The sequence below is a fragment of the Microcaecilia unicolor genome, chromosome 3, assembly GCF_901765095.1.
Source record: "Microcaecilia unicolor chromosome 3, aMicUni1.1, whole genome shotgun sequence".
Taxonomy (NCBI): domain Eukaryota; kingdom Metazoa; phylum Chordata; class Amphibia; order Gymnophiona; family Siphonopidae; genus Microcaecilia; species Microcaecilia unicolor.
This window is the reverse complement of record NC_044033.1, coordinates 370,899,332-370,915,807: the sequence shown is the minus strand read 5'-3', so window position 1 is coordinate 370,915,807 and position 16,476 is coordinate 370,899,332. Positions and strand designations below refer to the sequence as shown.

Genomic DNA, 16,476 nt, shown 5'->3' with positions numbered 1-16,476 from the left:
CTACTAAAAATGCTGGCTCCTCCTATGTCCCAATGGCTTGATTTTGGACGTTTTGCACTTGGACGTTTTGGGTTTTTTTTTTTTTAAATGGCCCCCTCCCAAAAAATGTCCAAATCACCAAACGTCCAAAAAAACAAAACATCCATAGTATTTTCGAAAACAAAAGATAGACGTTTATCTTTTTCGAAAATTACCTTCTTTCCTGTTCAGAATTTGGACGTTTTGTGTAAAACATCCGAATTCTGATTTAGACGTTCTATCGAAAATGCCCCTCTTTGTAAAAGGAGCCCTAAGGCAGCAAGGTGTCAACCTACTCTTCGCTCTTACTATATTTAGTTGCTTGTTGATCTCAAGGAGCTGGGATTCTAGTGCAGCATTCTCCTTTGACATTGCTGTACAGTCATCCATCATTTTACTCCTCAGGAGACGGTCATGCTCTGCCCGCAGCGTTCTCTCTCGCAGTTGCTGATGAAGAAGTGTTATCTCATTCCTGAAGAGAAACCCATGTGCAGAGTTACTGTGTTTGAGCAGGACTGCCATCCACTCTATGACTAATAACTATTAGAAATTTAAATTTAACCACCACCAAACGACAAAGAGAGAGAGCGACAAGGCTACAGAATGTTGCAGATGGAACACCGGAGTCTATTACTGGAATAATATACATGGAATGCAGCTCTCAAAAGGATTTTATGTACTCTCATGTTTCAAGTTTAATGGTATTTGATATACCACCCATAGATTACTCCTCAGAGCGGTTTACACAATATAGATAATATAGCAGGGCCGCTGAGAGACAGAGCTGGGCCCGGGCCACCACCGCCCCCATCCTCTTACCTTCCTGCGTTTGCTCCTCTCTCAGTCTGTCACTCTCCTGTTCCTGTGCATTAACGCAATCACTTGGTTCGCAACACACAGGAGCAGGAGAGAGACAGATCGAGGGAGCAGAACCTTCTGCCTGCCTCTGGAAGCCTTGCGGGCCCCCCTTGGAGACTAGGCCCAGGGAATCTTGTCCCCCCCCCCCCCCCCCGCCTCCCCTCTCTGTGGCCCTGTAATATAGTATGGAGGGAAATACATCAAATCATAGAAAAGAGAGATAGAGAAGTAAGTCCAGAATAGCATTGGCCATTTGGTGGGCATGAAGACAGTAGGGTCGGGGGCTATAGGCATCATTAAATAAAAAGGTTTTTAAACCAGATTTAAACTTGACAAAGGATTCTTCTAAGCGTAACATGGCAGGAAGAGTATTCTAGTATGAAAAAAGTTGTAGCAAATGGTGTGGAATGATGGGATCATAGTTGCTCTGGGATGAGCGAAGCATTCTAGATGGGGAGTAAGGAATAAGAAAGCGAGAAAGATAAGAGTGCTTATATATCCTAAAACTTCAAAATGCTGTTCTGGCCTGCACTTACCTGATTAACATCATCCTGTGCCAATCAGTTTTATGCAGATTTGATATATTTTGCTAACATGAATTGTATTTCCTTAAAAATTAGGGAAGTGCATAGGGGAAAATTGTTTAGTTAATTTGGAGCCCTTTTACTAAGTCACTGGAGGGCCTATGTGCATGAAGTGTACTCCAAAATGGGACTACCGCCAGACTAGTGCACCCCCTGGCGCGGTGTTTCTGGTGGTAATTGGTAGTTGGCGCGCGCTGAATAGTTACTGTGTATGTAGTGTGTGAGCCCTTACAGCTAGATCAATGGGCGGCAGTAAGTTTTCAGGCCGTAAATAGGCACGTTAATTTTAATTTTAGCGCATGCCCATTTACCAGCCCATTAAAAAATGCCCTTTTTCCACAGGTGCAGTAAAAAAAATGGCCTGGCGCACACCAAAAATACGCACCCATATTACCGCAGGCCACTTTTTAATGTGGATTAGTAAAAGGACCCCTTGGCCTTTTTCCCCAATGTTTGGGTATTTCTTCAGTTCTTTTCACAGGTTAAAGTGCATTAAATCAATTTGTCAGAGTTTGCACCTGGGAGAGAAAGTAAATTCTTTCGAGATCTGGGAAAGCAGGGGGTTATACTATTGGAAAATTTTTTGCAAGCGGATGGGACCGTTATGGTTTACCAAGAGTTTGAGAGACAATATGGAGGGGGGATGTTGGCGAAATTAGCCTACTTTCAACTCTCACACTACATACATGAGCTTCCCACCGCAAGCCTCCTACCAGGCTTTGAGAGGGAAATTAGGGAGTTTCTGGCCGGGGACGCAATGGGACAGATCTCAGTGTCTAGATTTCACAAGGTGCTGGAGGGGAAACAACCACAAAGAGATGTTAAGATGGTTGTGGAAAGATGGAGCCGGGAGGTGAAAGACCAAATAACAGAGGGGAAGATATTAGCGGCACTTCAAGGCGGGATAAGGGTGGTACATAGCGCCGAGTTACAGGAATGCCACTTCCGCATCATACATAGGGCATATTTTTCAGTAAAACAGGCATGGTATGCGGGAGTGGTGGAAACACATAAGTGCCCCAAATGTGCAGAAGTAAATGCATCACTTAGCCACGGTTTGTGGCAGTGTAGAGAGATACGGAGGTTTTGGACAGCTCTCTCTAAGTTTATGGGCTGGCTTATGGGGTATCGGGTGGACCTATCTTTTGAAAAAGTGATACTGAGCTCCATGGCGACATGGCACAAAGGAACGTTGGAAGAAAAGATGTTCCTCAGTAAACTTTGTATTTTGGGGGAAAAATGTATTTTAAATTGTTGGACAATGGACAAAGGTCCTTCATATTGGTATTGGAGGAATAGGGTACATGAGCTCATGCTATGGGAAATGCAAGACGCCCGTAATACTCCCAAGAGGCGCCAACGATTCATGAAGATTTGGGGGGCATACCTACACAAGATATCACCACGAGCACGTAGCCATGTTTTGAACACTTTGGGTTAGTCTATATTCATGACAAGAGCATAATCAGAAACATGAGGCACAATTATAAAGGGGGACGGGGATAAGAGGGAGGGGAGAAGGGAAGTGACACAAATTGGTTGACAGAGGATGCCCACATGTAATAGATGTTTGCTTAACCATGGATTAGTTAAGATACTTTCCTAATTGGAATGTGACAATCATTTTGTAATGTCCATGGGAAGGGCTGAATTACTAGAGGTAATCCTGGAATGGAAAAGAAGAGAAGACGCCATCGAGTCTATAAGAGTAAAAGGCTCGGTGGGAGAGACACAGGGGACGGGAGGGAGGGGGGGGGGGGGGGGGAGAAAAGTTAAAAAATTTGATGATAGATGTTATGGTTGCTGTGTATAATGGAAATAATTTCTTGTTTGGGACATTATGGAGAATGGCCTTGGTTACGATGATAATGATAATATGTGTCATTAACAAACAATGTTGAAACCCAAAATATTGATGATGCAGTTAAGATGTATGTATACAACCGTGACATGTTATTATGCTCACAAAGTGTTTGACTTTATCGCTTATGTTTACAATGTTTATCATCAATAAAAACCGTTGAAACATAAAAAAAAAAAATCAATTTGTCATGTGATAAATTCTTAAGGTGAGCTAATGAACTGAATGCGTGCTGACTAATGCATATTCCTATTACAAATACATTCCTAAAATTTTGTGCTACAATTACACATCAATGCTTACTTCATCCTGCTAAAGAATGTAGTGGAAACACAATGACCCCTATGAATTTCAAAATTTTAAATTTCAGGAGGAAAAAGACTATGGGCCTGACATTTAAAATTAAAAAAAAAAGAGCTCCTAAATTAGGCTCCTATATTTGTGCCCTATTTTTATCCTAACTTAGGGGTCCTTTTACTAAGCTGCGGTAAAAAGGGTCCTGAGCTAGTGCCAGGGGCTGTTTTCGTGGCACGCTGAAGCCCTTTTTACCGCAGAGGTTAAAAGGCCAAGAAAAAAAATTGCTATGCAGTAAGATTTTACTTACTATGTGGCCATGCGGAAGGAATCACTTACCGCCACCCACTGAGGCGGCGGTAAGGGCTCCTGTGCTAACTCGGTGCTAACCGGGTAAGACGCATCACTGCCTGATTACCGCCTGCGGAAATATTTTTTCAAATATTTCCTCTAGCGCCGGATATGCCGCATGATGGGGGTAGAAGTACTGCCGGTGTCCGTATTGGGCCGGCGGTAGCTCCAGATTGGTGTGACAGCTGCTTAGTAAAAGGACCCCTTGGGTACCTAAGTTTTCAAATGAACATCCATTTTAATTTAGGATCTTAAAAGTTACACTTATAAATTGAGGCCTACCATTCATTTGCCTAGATTTATGAGCCTAGTGCTGAAAATCAGTGCTAACCTTTTCCCCCCACCTTAAATCCACCCCCTGCTGCCATCCATTTTTTATGCTCATAAATTTAGGAATTTGGTAAAATTTTAAGTACAGATTTAGGGCCCCTTTTACTAAGCAGTGGTAAGTCCAATGCAGGCTTACTACTCGCTAAACAGGAAGTACCACCGGGCTACCACAGCAGCCTGGTGGTACTTCCCACCCCTAGCACACCGTCATATTCGGCACGACAAAAATATATTTATCTTTGTAGCGCCGGAGTGCACCCGGCGGTTACCACCGGGTTAGCACAGGAGCCCTTATCGCCACCTCAATGGGGAAAAAGCTAAAATGGAAAGATCAATATGTCAGAGGCACGTATAATGAGGGAATGGAACAAGAGACAAGAAAAGACAAGTGGACAGCAGCCACACATGAAGGAGAATTAGCAGAAGACAGCCAGGAAAGTTGAAAAGAGAAATTGGAACCAACATGATGGAAAAATAAAAATGTCCAGCCAACAAACGTAGAAATGGCATTAATTTGAATTTATTAATTGAAATATTTTAGCTTGAGAAATGTGCATAGCGGATGCCTCTTTATTGTGTTTCCTAGAAAAGGAAACACATTTCTGGTTTTATTTCTCCAGTGTTGCAGTACATGCCGAGGTTCCCAGTTCAATTTTTGTCTACATATTTTTATTTCTAATTTGTGATCCCTGTTCTGTATTTGGTGAGGATAAAAATCAGTGCACTGGCACTGAGGCTGTAAATAAGTGAGAGGGGGCAGAGAGCGTGAGAAGAAGGTAGTCTTCAACTGAGAGTGACACACTCCTAAGAGGCTCAGCAGGAAGGCCTCCAATCTAGGCTGTGTGGTAGAATAAATACCTCAAGGGCAGATTGTGCCAAAAGAATCTGATTGACTTCTTCAACTGGGTGACTAGATAACTAGACAGTGGGCACGCGCTGGTTGTGATGTACTAGGATTTCAGCAAAACCTTCTATATGACTTCTCATAGAAGGCTTATAAATAAACTGAGTGGCCTGGGGGTGGGTACCAGGGTTCTCAACTGAATTAAAAATTGGTTGACTGATGACAGAGGCAATCATTTGGAGGAAAGGCAAGAAGTGAAATGTCTCAGAGCTTGGTCCTGGGGCCAATTCTATTCAACATCTTTGTAAGCCTTACTGAATGGTTACAATGGCTTTGCAGAAAATATGAAGATCTCCAACAGACTGGACAATCTGGAGGGAGTAGGCACAATAGAAAGTGATCTACAAAAACATGAAGACTGTTGAAACACTAGGCAGTTAACCTTTAATGAGAAGAAGTACAGAGTGATATACTTAGGAAGCAAAATTGGAGACGTCTAATGGTTAGAGCAGCAGTCTGAGAACCAGGGGAGCATGGTTCAAATCTCACTGCAGCTTCTTGTGATCTTGGGCAAGTCACTTAACCCTTCATCGCCTCAAGTACAAACTCATATTATGAGACTTCCAGGGACAAAAAATACTCAATGTGCTTGAATGTACACTGCTTCAATAGCTTCCAGACTCAAAGGTGATATATAAGACTTTTTTTTAAGGAGCTGTATGCAATAAAAGGAGAGAGGCTGATGTTCATGGACCAGGATAGAAACCTTGAGGTGTTAGTGTCTGAGGATCTCAAGGCGGGAATACAATATGACAAGGCGATGGCCAAAGCCAGAAGGATGCTAGGCTGCATAGAGAAAGGCATAACCAGCAGGAAGGAGGAGGCGATAATACCCCTGTACAAGATACTGGTAAGGCCTCACTTGGAATACTGTGTTCAGTTTTCGATGTTGTATCTTGCTAGGAGCATAAATGGGCTGGAGTCAGAGAGTAAAAAGATCAAACTGATAAGAGGTTTCCATCAGAAGGCATATGAGAAGAGACTGGAAATCCTAAATACGTATACTCTAGAGGAGATATGATGTACATTTTTAAATACTTGAAAGGTATTACAAAACAAACATGCCTTTTTCAAATGAAGGGAAGCTCTAGAACTAGAGGATGTGATATGAGGTTACAAGGAGATAGAATCAAAAACATCCTCAGGAATGAATTCTTCATGGAAAGAGTGGTGGATATCTAGAATGCTCCCCAGTGAGTACAGCAGTGCTCAAGAACACAACAATAATCTTTATAAATCATAACATTTTCATGGACAATAATGACTTGCTGCTTCAGCACAGAAATGTATCACCATGTCATGGAACAAGTATATCATTTCATTTCCCTAACCAAGATTACATCATTTCCAAAGCCCCTCCCTTCCCAGTGACTGAAACTTTTTGAAAAATCTCTATATGGAGAAAACTATTCAGAACACTAGATTGACCTCATTTACAGTCTTACTAGGTTACTCTTCTCAAGAAGTAAATCTTCAAAACCTTTTCCAAGAGGCAGACACACATGCAATGCACACAGGTAATGAACTCCTGAGCGAGGCTTTAAAAATTCCCCTCAAATCCAGCTGCTCTTGACTGGTTTCTCATACCTAAGGTCACGTGTGATCTGTTCATGTATGGCTGCAGCATGTTGCTGAATTTTCTCTTCCATTTCATGTACACCAGATTGCACCCTCAGAATTTCCAAGTTCTTCTCAGACATTTGCATCTCCATGGCCTTCTGCTGCTCAGACCTCTGCTTTAACTTTAACAGGACACAGAAAAGTCATTATAATTTTAAATGAGCATATTGAGGAGTAAACCATGATGAGGAATAGGGGATGAAACTGGAGAGTGTACTCTTTCTCCTTTCAAGCCCTTCAATTTCTTTCATCCTCTCAAAAGAATATAAGAACATAAGCGTTGCCATACTGGGACAGACCGAAGGTCAAGCCCAGTAATAAGCATTGCCATACTGGGACAGACCAAAGGTTCATCAAGTCCAGTATCCTGTTTTCAACAGTGGCCAATCCAGGTCACAAGTACCTGACAAGATTCCAGAACATTTTATGCTGCTTATCCTAGAATAAGCAGTTGATTTTCCCAAGTCCATGTCTTCCCACTCTTTTATCTTTCCAGCACCTTGTCCATACCTTGATCCATTTTTCACTCCCTTCTTTTCCCTGAATCAGCTGCTTATTTTCCCCCTTCTTCCTCGCCAACTTTCTTTCCTTCCCTTCCCTTTCCTCCAACTGTGAATCTCCATGACCTCCCTTTCTTCCTTCAATACTTCCTCCCCATAATTTTGTTGCCTCTTCAGGTTCTTTCTTTCCCCATCTTGTTTCCTCCAGTTTCTTCTTCTTCTCTCAGTCCTTCTTCTATTTATCTTTTCTCACCTTCACTAACCCACTGACATGCCCCCTTGAAATTTCGCCGGCTCCACGATGGAAAGCAGTTGAAGCCGGCCAAAATCAGCTTTCGATTATACAGATTTGGCCAGTTTCAGGAGATCGCCGGCCATCTTCTGATTTTTGTCAGGAGATCGCCGGCGATCTCTTTCAAAAATGAGCTGGATAGTTAGCTGGATGCCAAGTTAGTAAAAATGTTAAAATAAAGCATCTTTTCCTGATACCCCTGGTTTACCTAAACTGCAGAACAGTATCTATGTGATGACTAAAACCTGACAGTCTTAATTTTATTAAAACACAAACATCACAAAAACTAACCAACACTTTTGTGAGTGTCTTATCAATAAGGATATATTCCTAGGTGTCTTATATAATCACATATGTCTGCAAGTATACAGTATATTGAGGATTCCTCTATATTGAATTTCAGCTGCAGAACAGGGAAAGGCTTCCAGACTATCCTCGTCCTAAAAGTTGACCTACGTACACTAAGGCCTTATCATTCCATCCTGGGTAAAAAGAACAGGGAGAAATTAAATGGTTTATGTACAAGGGTGAAATGGGTGACACCAGCTCATTATTTAACCCTAAATACTTTTGTACCTGCCTCTACACCCTCAATGTCTAGGCCAGAATAGGACTGTTATGAGCAACCATTCCACCAGACGTGACTCAGCTGGTAAGAATAATAATGTGCTCAGTAGATTGCATTCATCTTGAGTGGTCTTCAGAAAGACCCATAGCTGGTTGGAGGTCACCAGCCAATCACACATTAGCACCAGCCTGGCAGCCCCAAAACACTATTTTGACAGCATCATGCTCCCTTGTACCTTCAGCAACCAGAGAGTACTCAATCCAGGCTTATATTTTATACCATATAAATCACGCTTTTGCAACTCTCTAAAGACTCAGGCCAGGATGTCACAAGGAACGTGTTGAAAGAAATACCGAAGCTATGCAAAGACAGTCACTTTCACTAAATTGATCCTCTCTGCTCATGACACTGGGAGCTTCTCCCAATCCAGGCAATCTTTCTTGATTTTTCCCACGATGCTTTATGGTCTGGGATCATTTTAATGCCAAAATATGTGATGCCTCCCCTTGTAACTCAAAGGGCAGAAAAGTAGTCTGGAATGCACACCTCCTCTTCCATGGGTAACAGCTCAGATTCAAAGTAATTAACATTGTACTTGGACCCTTCCCCTTCCAGACTAACCCACCAAGTCCATAAGTACAGGTGACTTCTGCCTTTCCATGGACCAGAATAGCCAGAGGCTCTATAGTCCACTAAACAATCTGTATGCAGGCAGTAGCATGTACAATATTGTTGGCTTTGATTCTGAGGTATAAGACCAACAAGGGCAAAAGAATAGCTTATATTTATTATCATTGTTTTCCTCTTTCCACCTACCCTTCTTAAAGCCTTGGATGAATCGCAGTGTGAAATAGAGGAGACTGAGCTTTACTCCTCCAGGTTGTCAGTTTAAAAAACAGCCTGGGACAGTAAAATTACTTGGTAGCTTCCAAGTTGATAATCTTTAACCAGTTTTCCTTAACCTCCTAAGTGAATTGTCATGGATTAAATCACCGTACAGTCAGAGGTATGGCCAATGATAATTCAAAAAATGAGGGGTAGCAGGACCAAGAAATGTCACATCTTTCTGACATCCTGCTTCATTATGTTTAACACACCTCTCCACCGATATTAATGCTCTGCTTTCCCTTACCTTGTGGACATTCTGGTGCTTCACTTTCTCTCTTTCAATGACTTCTAAATTTGTGAGAACTAAGGAAGGCCATGCTGGATATGAGCAATGATCCATCAAGCCCAGTATCTTGTCTCTGACAGTGGCCAATATGAGTCACTTGAAAACACCTGGCAGAACCTAGACAAGAGGCGGCAACTCCCCATTCCCCATCCTTGCTTCGCTAATAATTGTTAACCATCCTGTCCCCCCGAAACTTGTCCAAATGTTTCTTTTTTAAACAAGCTACACTACTGGTCTTACCTGCAACCTTAATTTTGTACTTATTGAAAAATACTACTTTTAAATTTGTTTACTCAAGATTTTATAAACCTCTGTCACACTCACTACAACCCTCCACCGAAGAAGCCTGATAGTCATTTGGCCATACCTTGGATTGGAGGACCATGATTTGTTGTGCCTTGTTACTTTCATTGGTTAGCTCCCTTTCTAGTTCCTGTCTAAGAAGCAGGATCTCGGTTTCCTTCTGAGAGACCTGCCCATCAGTCTGTTCTTTCATTTTTTTTAGCTGTATGATCTCTTCCACCAAAGACTTCTTTTCTCTGGAGTGACCATCTAACAAAAACAAAACAAAACAAAAAAAAAAATATATATATACACATATATATACTTTTTTTCCATCAATGTGAGCACCAAAAGCAGAATATACAAGACTCGGATTTTTACTTTGATTTTGTAGGCATAGGAAGGATAATTTTCTAAAGCAATTTATCTGTATGCAGGTAAAATGTGACTTGCTGTACAAAGCATATACTCTTAGGAACTATCCCCCGGAATTGTAAACATGGTGCTTTGAGTTGCACCCGCCACTGAACTGAATAATGAGCCAATTAGCACTGATAACTGGCATTCTAACAAGCAATTATTAGCGCTAATTGGATTTAATTTAGTAGTTATGCGCACAAATTTAGGCACCGGATCTGTGCCTACATTTTATGCACAAGTCTGTAAAGGGGGCACGGAAATTACAGAATAAGGGGCATCCGCGCCTAATTTAGGCACAAGGATTTGTGCCATGTTTCAGGTGGTACAAATGGCCATGCCTAAGCACTATTCTATAAATCATGCCTAACTTTAAGCACGGTTTATAGAATAGCACTGAGCATTATTTTTTTCGTCGCCATGTATAAAATCTCTAGCTCTATGGGAGTAATTCTATAATAGGGTTCCTAGGATGAGTATGGTCTATTTCAAAGTCTCTACTTTTTTTTTTTTTTTTACAGAATACTAGCATAAATATCTTCACACGTTTACATTTAAGACATGATCCCTTGCACCAGCCCTATAGCCTGTGGCTAGATGTTAGCCAGAACAATACTAAATTATAAAATACTATAATATACTATTGAATGCTATCTATATAAATAATTCTCACCTCAAACATTCTGAAGCTCACTCTGTGGAAGGGAAACACTGAAGCCCTGCACTGTTGGTAGGCTAGGCTGTCAGCACCACTCACTGTCACTCATGCACCACTCACTGTCACTCATAGACCCGCCCTCAGCCACGCCCCTTCCAGACATAATTCGCAACCCCAATGTTCTAATGAAGCTGCAACTTCCGAGGTGGCAGAGATCGGAATTTTTCCCCATGAGTGTATGCCCCGCCCTCGCGTCACAACGTGATGATGTTGAGGGTGGGGCTATGACACTCAGCGACCCCCCCCCCAAGGTCACCGCACCCACTACTCAACCCTCCACCACAGATTGCCGCCGCTCCCCCCTCCCTCCGTCCGACGTCAGCTGTGTTAAAACAGGAAGTGCCGCACCGCAGGCAGCCATCGGCTGTCAGTTCTGCATCCTCTACTCCTCTCATGTCACTGCCCCTGGAGTAGAACCCCGGAGGAGTGCAGCGACATGAGAGGTGAGAGCAGGAGCGGATGCACACCTCACAGCCGATGGCTGCCTGCGGTGCCCTGTTTTGTTTTCTAACAAACATGGGGAAAGGGGTTGCTTTCCTTCCTCTGGCGGACGGCGGTTAAACGGAAACTGCAACTATCTGGAGGAGCAGGTGAGATTGGGTGCTGTGAGAACTCACGCTCCCCCACCCCCCTTTCTATTTTTATCTTTCCTGCAGCCAGCGCTTATACAGCAAGAAAACGACCGACAACATCCGAGCCCTATGACGTCGGCGTCACACCGAGCGAGCCCGAACTGAGGACTGATCCCTGAGTCAAAGGGCACGAACTCTCTAGCCTGCCCTAAACATTACCTGCCAGGACCTCACGAAGGCTGTGCTGCACAGACAGGAATCCTCTCACTCTCCTAGGAACCCCTGAAGCACCGCCACTGCAAATCACCATACAGAGTTTTTTTTCCCAACGAGTTCTGAGGAAGGACACTAAGGTGAAGGGTTGAAGAGGGTATTGTGGGAGGGATGGAGGGAGGACCCTGTAACTGGGAGGGATGGAGAGAGGCAGGGAGGGGGGTGAGGCCCCTGGAACTGGATGGGGGGGGTGGGGGAGGGAAAACCCTTGCACTGGGAGGGAGAGAGGGAGGAGGAGGAAAAACCCTGGAACTGGGACCCCAAACCCTGGAACTGGGAGGTAGGGGGGGAGCGGACCCTGGAACTGGGAAGGAGGGAGGGGCCAGGAAAACCGTCCAGCTGGGAGGGAGGGTAGGGGAGGCTCTGGCACGGCCCTGGCACACACTTTCATTCTCACACACACACACTCTCGCACCCAGTCTCACTCTCTCTGTCATACACACTCACACATTCACTCTCTCTCTATTACACACTTACTCTCACACATACTCCCAGGAAAATCTTGCTAGCGCCCATTTCATTGCTTTCTGAAATGGGCCTTTTTTCCTAGTACTATAATAATATATAGAATACTATAATTTATGAGAAAATTTGCGTGCTGCAGTCATGCAACATGCAAATATGGGTGTATACTTGCGTGCTGCACCCAAACACTAACCCATTGGCTAAGTACATAAAAACATACAAAACATAAAGGCAGATAAAGTACATAAGTACATAAGTAATGCCAAACTGGGAAAAGACCAAGGGTCCATCGAGCCCAGCATCTTGTCCACAACAGCGGCCAATCCAGGCCAAGGGCACCTGGCAAGCTTCCCAAACGTACAAACATTCTATACATGTTATTCCTGGGATTTTGGATTTTTCCAAGTCTGTTTAGTAGCGGTTTATGGACTTGTCCTTTAGGAAACCGTCCAACCCCTTTTTAAACTCTGCTAAGCTAACCGCCTTCACCACATTTTCTGGCAATGAATTCCAGAGTTTAATTACACGTTGGGTGAAGAAACATTTTCTCCGATTTGTTTTAAATTTACTACACTGTAGTTTAATCGCATGCCCCCTAGTCCTAGTATTTTTGGAAAGCGTGAACAGACGCTTCACATCCACCTGTTCCACTCCACTCATTATTTTATATACCTCTATCATGTCTCCCCTCAGCCGTCTCTTCTCCAAGCTGAATAGCCCTAGCCTCCTTAGTCTTTCTTCATAGGGAAGTCGTCCCAGCCCCGCTATCATTTTAGTCGCCCTTCGCTGCACCTTTTCCAATTCTACTATATCTTTCTTGAGATGCGGCAACCAGAATTGAACACAATACTCAAGGTGCGGTCGCACCATGGAGCGATACAACGGCATTATAACATCCTCACACCTGTTTTCCATACCTTTCCTAATAATACCCAACATTCTATTCGCTTTCCTAGCCGTAGCAGCACACTGAGCAGAAGGTTTCAGCGTGTTATCGACAACGACACCCAGATCCCTTTCTTGGTCCGTAACTCCTAACGTGGAACCTTGCATGACGTAGCTATAATTTGGGTTCTTTTTTCCCACATGCATCACCTTGCACTTGCTCACATTAAACGTCATCTGCCATTTAGCCGCTCAGTCTCCCAGTCTCATAAGGTCCTCTTGTAATTTTTCACAATCCTGTCGTGAGTTAACGACTTTGAATAACTTTGTGTCATCAGCAAATTTAATTACCTCGCTAGTTACTCCCATCTCTAAATCATTTATAAATATATTAAAAAGCAGCGGTCCTAGCACAGACCCCTGAGGAACCCCACTAACTACCCTTCTCCATTGTGAATACTGCCCATTTAACCCCACTCTCTGTTTCCTATCCTTCAACCAGTTTTTAATCCACAATAGGACATTTCCTCCTATCCCATGACCCTCCAATTTCCTCTGTAGCCTTTCATGAGGTACCTTGTCAAACGCCTTTTGAAAATCCAGATACACAATATCAACTGGCTCCCCTTTGTCCACATGTTTGTTTACTCCTTCAAAGAATTGAAGTAAATTGGTCAGGCAAGATTTCCCCACACAAAAGCCGTGCTGACTCGGTCTCAGTAATCCATGTCCTCGGATGTGCTCTGTAATTTTGTTTTTAATAATAGCCTCTACCATTTTCCCCGGCACAGACGTCAGACTCACCGGTCTATAATTTCCCGGATCTCCCCTGGAGCCTTTTTAAAAAATGGGCGTTACATTGGTCACCCTCCAATCTTCCGGTACCACGCTCGATTTTAAGGATAAGTTGCATATCACTAGCAGTAGCTCCGCAAGCTCATTTTTCAGTTCTATCAGTACTCTAGGATGAATACCATCCGGTCCAGGAGATTTGCTACTCTTCAGTTTGCCGAACTGCCCCATTACGTCCTCCAGGTTTACCGTGAAGTCAGTAAGTTTCTCCGACTCGTCCGCTTGAAATACCATTTCCGACATTGGTATGCCACCCAAATCTTCCTCGGTGAAGACCGAAGCAAAGAATTCATTCAGTCTCTCCGCTACGTCTTTGTCTTCCTTGATCGCCCCTTTTACCCCTCGGTCATCCAGCGATCCTATCCAGTCTGCTCTTCCATGCCATCAAAACATGGTGTGTACTTTTCTGCTAGTCGGTATTCTATAAGAGACCGCTTACACATGTAAATGACTAAAATACTACCAATTATGTGTATTCTTACTGCCTAAAACTAGATATCTCCTTATAAAATTACTCTCTCTCTCTCCTCCCCCCTTCATTTGCATGGCAATATTCTCATGGTGGGCTAGGTCATGGAAGGCAATAACACACATAGCTTTGCATTTTCAAAATCATGAGTGGCTTTTTTTCACAGAAAATGCAGGTACATATCGCTTGGGTTTGCCTTCTGCCAGCAGATGAAGAACCACTGAAATAGGGGCATCATCCTTTGAATATCCTGTGCAGCAACTTACTAGCCAGTATTTTGACAACAAAGCAGAAAAAAGATCATTAAGTCCCAAAATCCTGGGAACAAGAAACAACCAACAAAACTGAAGAAGAAGGCTTCAACACAACCAAGGCCATAATGCTAACCACAGAACCTGAAGCTTAATGCTGGAATCCCCGACAAGTCCACAGAATCCTTCTTACTCAACCATTCTTCTCTAATAAAGGACAGGTTCTGGATTGGTCTGGAGGGACTCAACAAAAGAAAATTAGCAGGTAAGATCTAATTTCTCCTTCCTTATTATCTTACTAGACCAGTCCAAATACTTTGGAAGTACCAAAGCAGTACACATCATGGGCATGAATCAAATAGGACTAACATCAAGACCTTAGCTCCCAAGTCTACATCCTGCTCTGCCTGCACTTCCAATTTGTAATGATGTATAAAGGAACTGATCGACAAGCATCCTCTTGTGGTGGAACCAGGCTATGTTCCACCCAAGAGGATGCTTGCCTTCTGGTAGAGTGAGCCTTCAGCACTAAAGACACTGGATACCCTTTGACATTATACAAAGAAGTTTATTCCAGTGGGCCACTGATACCTTAGAGCCCACCTCTCCTTTTCTGACCCCGCCAAAGAAACCAAATAGACTACCAACTGCCAAAATTGTTCTGGCCTTTTCAAATAACAGCAAAAAGTCCTTCTCACATCCAACCAATAAATCAGATTTTCATCACTTCTCCCACTTACTTCACAAAAGAAGGGAATGAAATAGAATGATTCACATGAAATGATGACACAACCTTAGGTAGAAAGGAAGGAACAGGCTGTAGCACTACTTTCTCTTTAGATATAACCAGGAAAGGTCCTCCAAAATGACAAGGCCTGAAGCTCTGATATCTTTCTCACTAAACAATTAGCCATCAAGATTGTTTTCAGCATATGATCATAAAACATGGTTTGTCTGATAGGCTCAAAAAGTGCCTGTACTAGGGGGCCTCAATAGCTCAACACCTCTCAGAAATTGCACAACATCAGGATAAGACACCAAAGATCAACAGCAAACCAAGCCCTAGAAAGGGTAGGGCCAACCCCTTATCTAAGCAGTCCAGCAAAAAAAAAAAAAAATCCAAAATTTCTGGATTATTCCAAGGGCACCATTTGCCACTCATATATGCCTAAGAAGTCAAAGTCTTCCTCAAATGCAACAGGGTAGCTATGACATGAGCAGAATAACCTCTCTTCTACAGCCTCTCCCTTTCAACAGCCAAGCCATAAGATAAAATCGAGACACATCCAGCATCAGGACTGGTCCCTGCACTAACCTGCCCTCATAACCATATGAGATTCCTGTAACAAGACCTCCTGGCCAATCTAGCACCATCAATATGATGGGCCCCCAATGGCCTTCTATCCTTTGAATGATTCAACTCATTAGTGGTCACAGTGGGAACACAGGCAGAAAGATAGGCAAACCAAAGTAGTCCAAAGAAGAATTTATTAAATGAGCAACATTGGCGTGGTAAAAAACCCAGGCCCAACTTGGCCACGTTTCGCCCTTCCTGGGCTTCGTCAGGGACCAATAATACTGTTAAAAACAAATAAAATAGTGTGTAAATATTGCAAAACAATAATAAAATCCAAATCTTATGTATTAAAACATATAAATAATTAGTCGATAAATAAGGGCATAATAACATCATATGATGTATAAATGATACATACTAAAAAATAACAGATATAAAGACTCATAAAAATGAAACACAAACAGGCTTATTTTTGAAAGAGAAGGGCGCCCATCTTTCGACACAAATTGGCGATGGGCGTCCTTCTCTCAGGGTCATCCAAATTGGTATAATTGAAAGCCGATTTTGGGCGTCCTCAACTGCTTTCCGTCATGAGGATGATCAACGTTCACGGAGGTGTGTCAGAAGCGCAGCGAAAGCGG

The 16,476-nt window shown here is 43.0% G+C and overlaps 1 protein-coding gene across 1 annotated transcript in view; it reads right to left on the bottom strand.

The window, feature by feature from the left end:
• Positions 1–16,476, bottom strand: part of LOC115464765 (myosin-9-like) — a 49,597-nt gene that overhangs the window by 21,976 nt on the left and 11,145 nt on the right. Inside the window, exons 3-5 of the mRNA XM_030195118.1 lie at positions 9,722–9,906; positions 6,788–6,942; positions 328–490 (exon numbers count right to left, since the gene is read on the bottom strand). Coding sequence (XP_030050978.1) covers positions 328–490; positions 6,788–6,942; positions 9,722–9,906 — 503 coding nt within the window. The remainder of the gene's footprint in view (positions 1–327; positions 491–6,787; positions 6,943–9,721; positions 9,907–16,476) is intronic.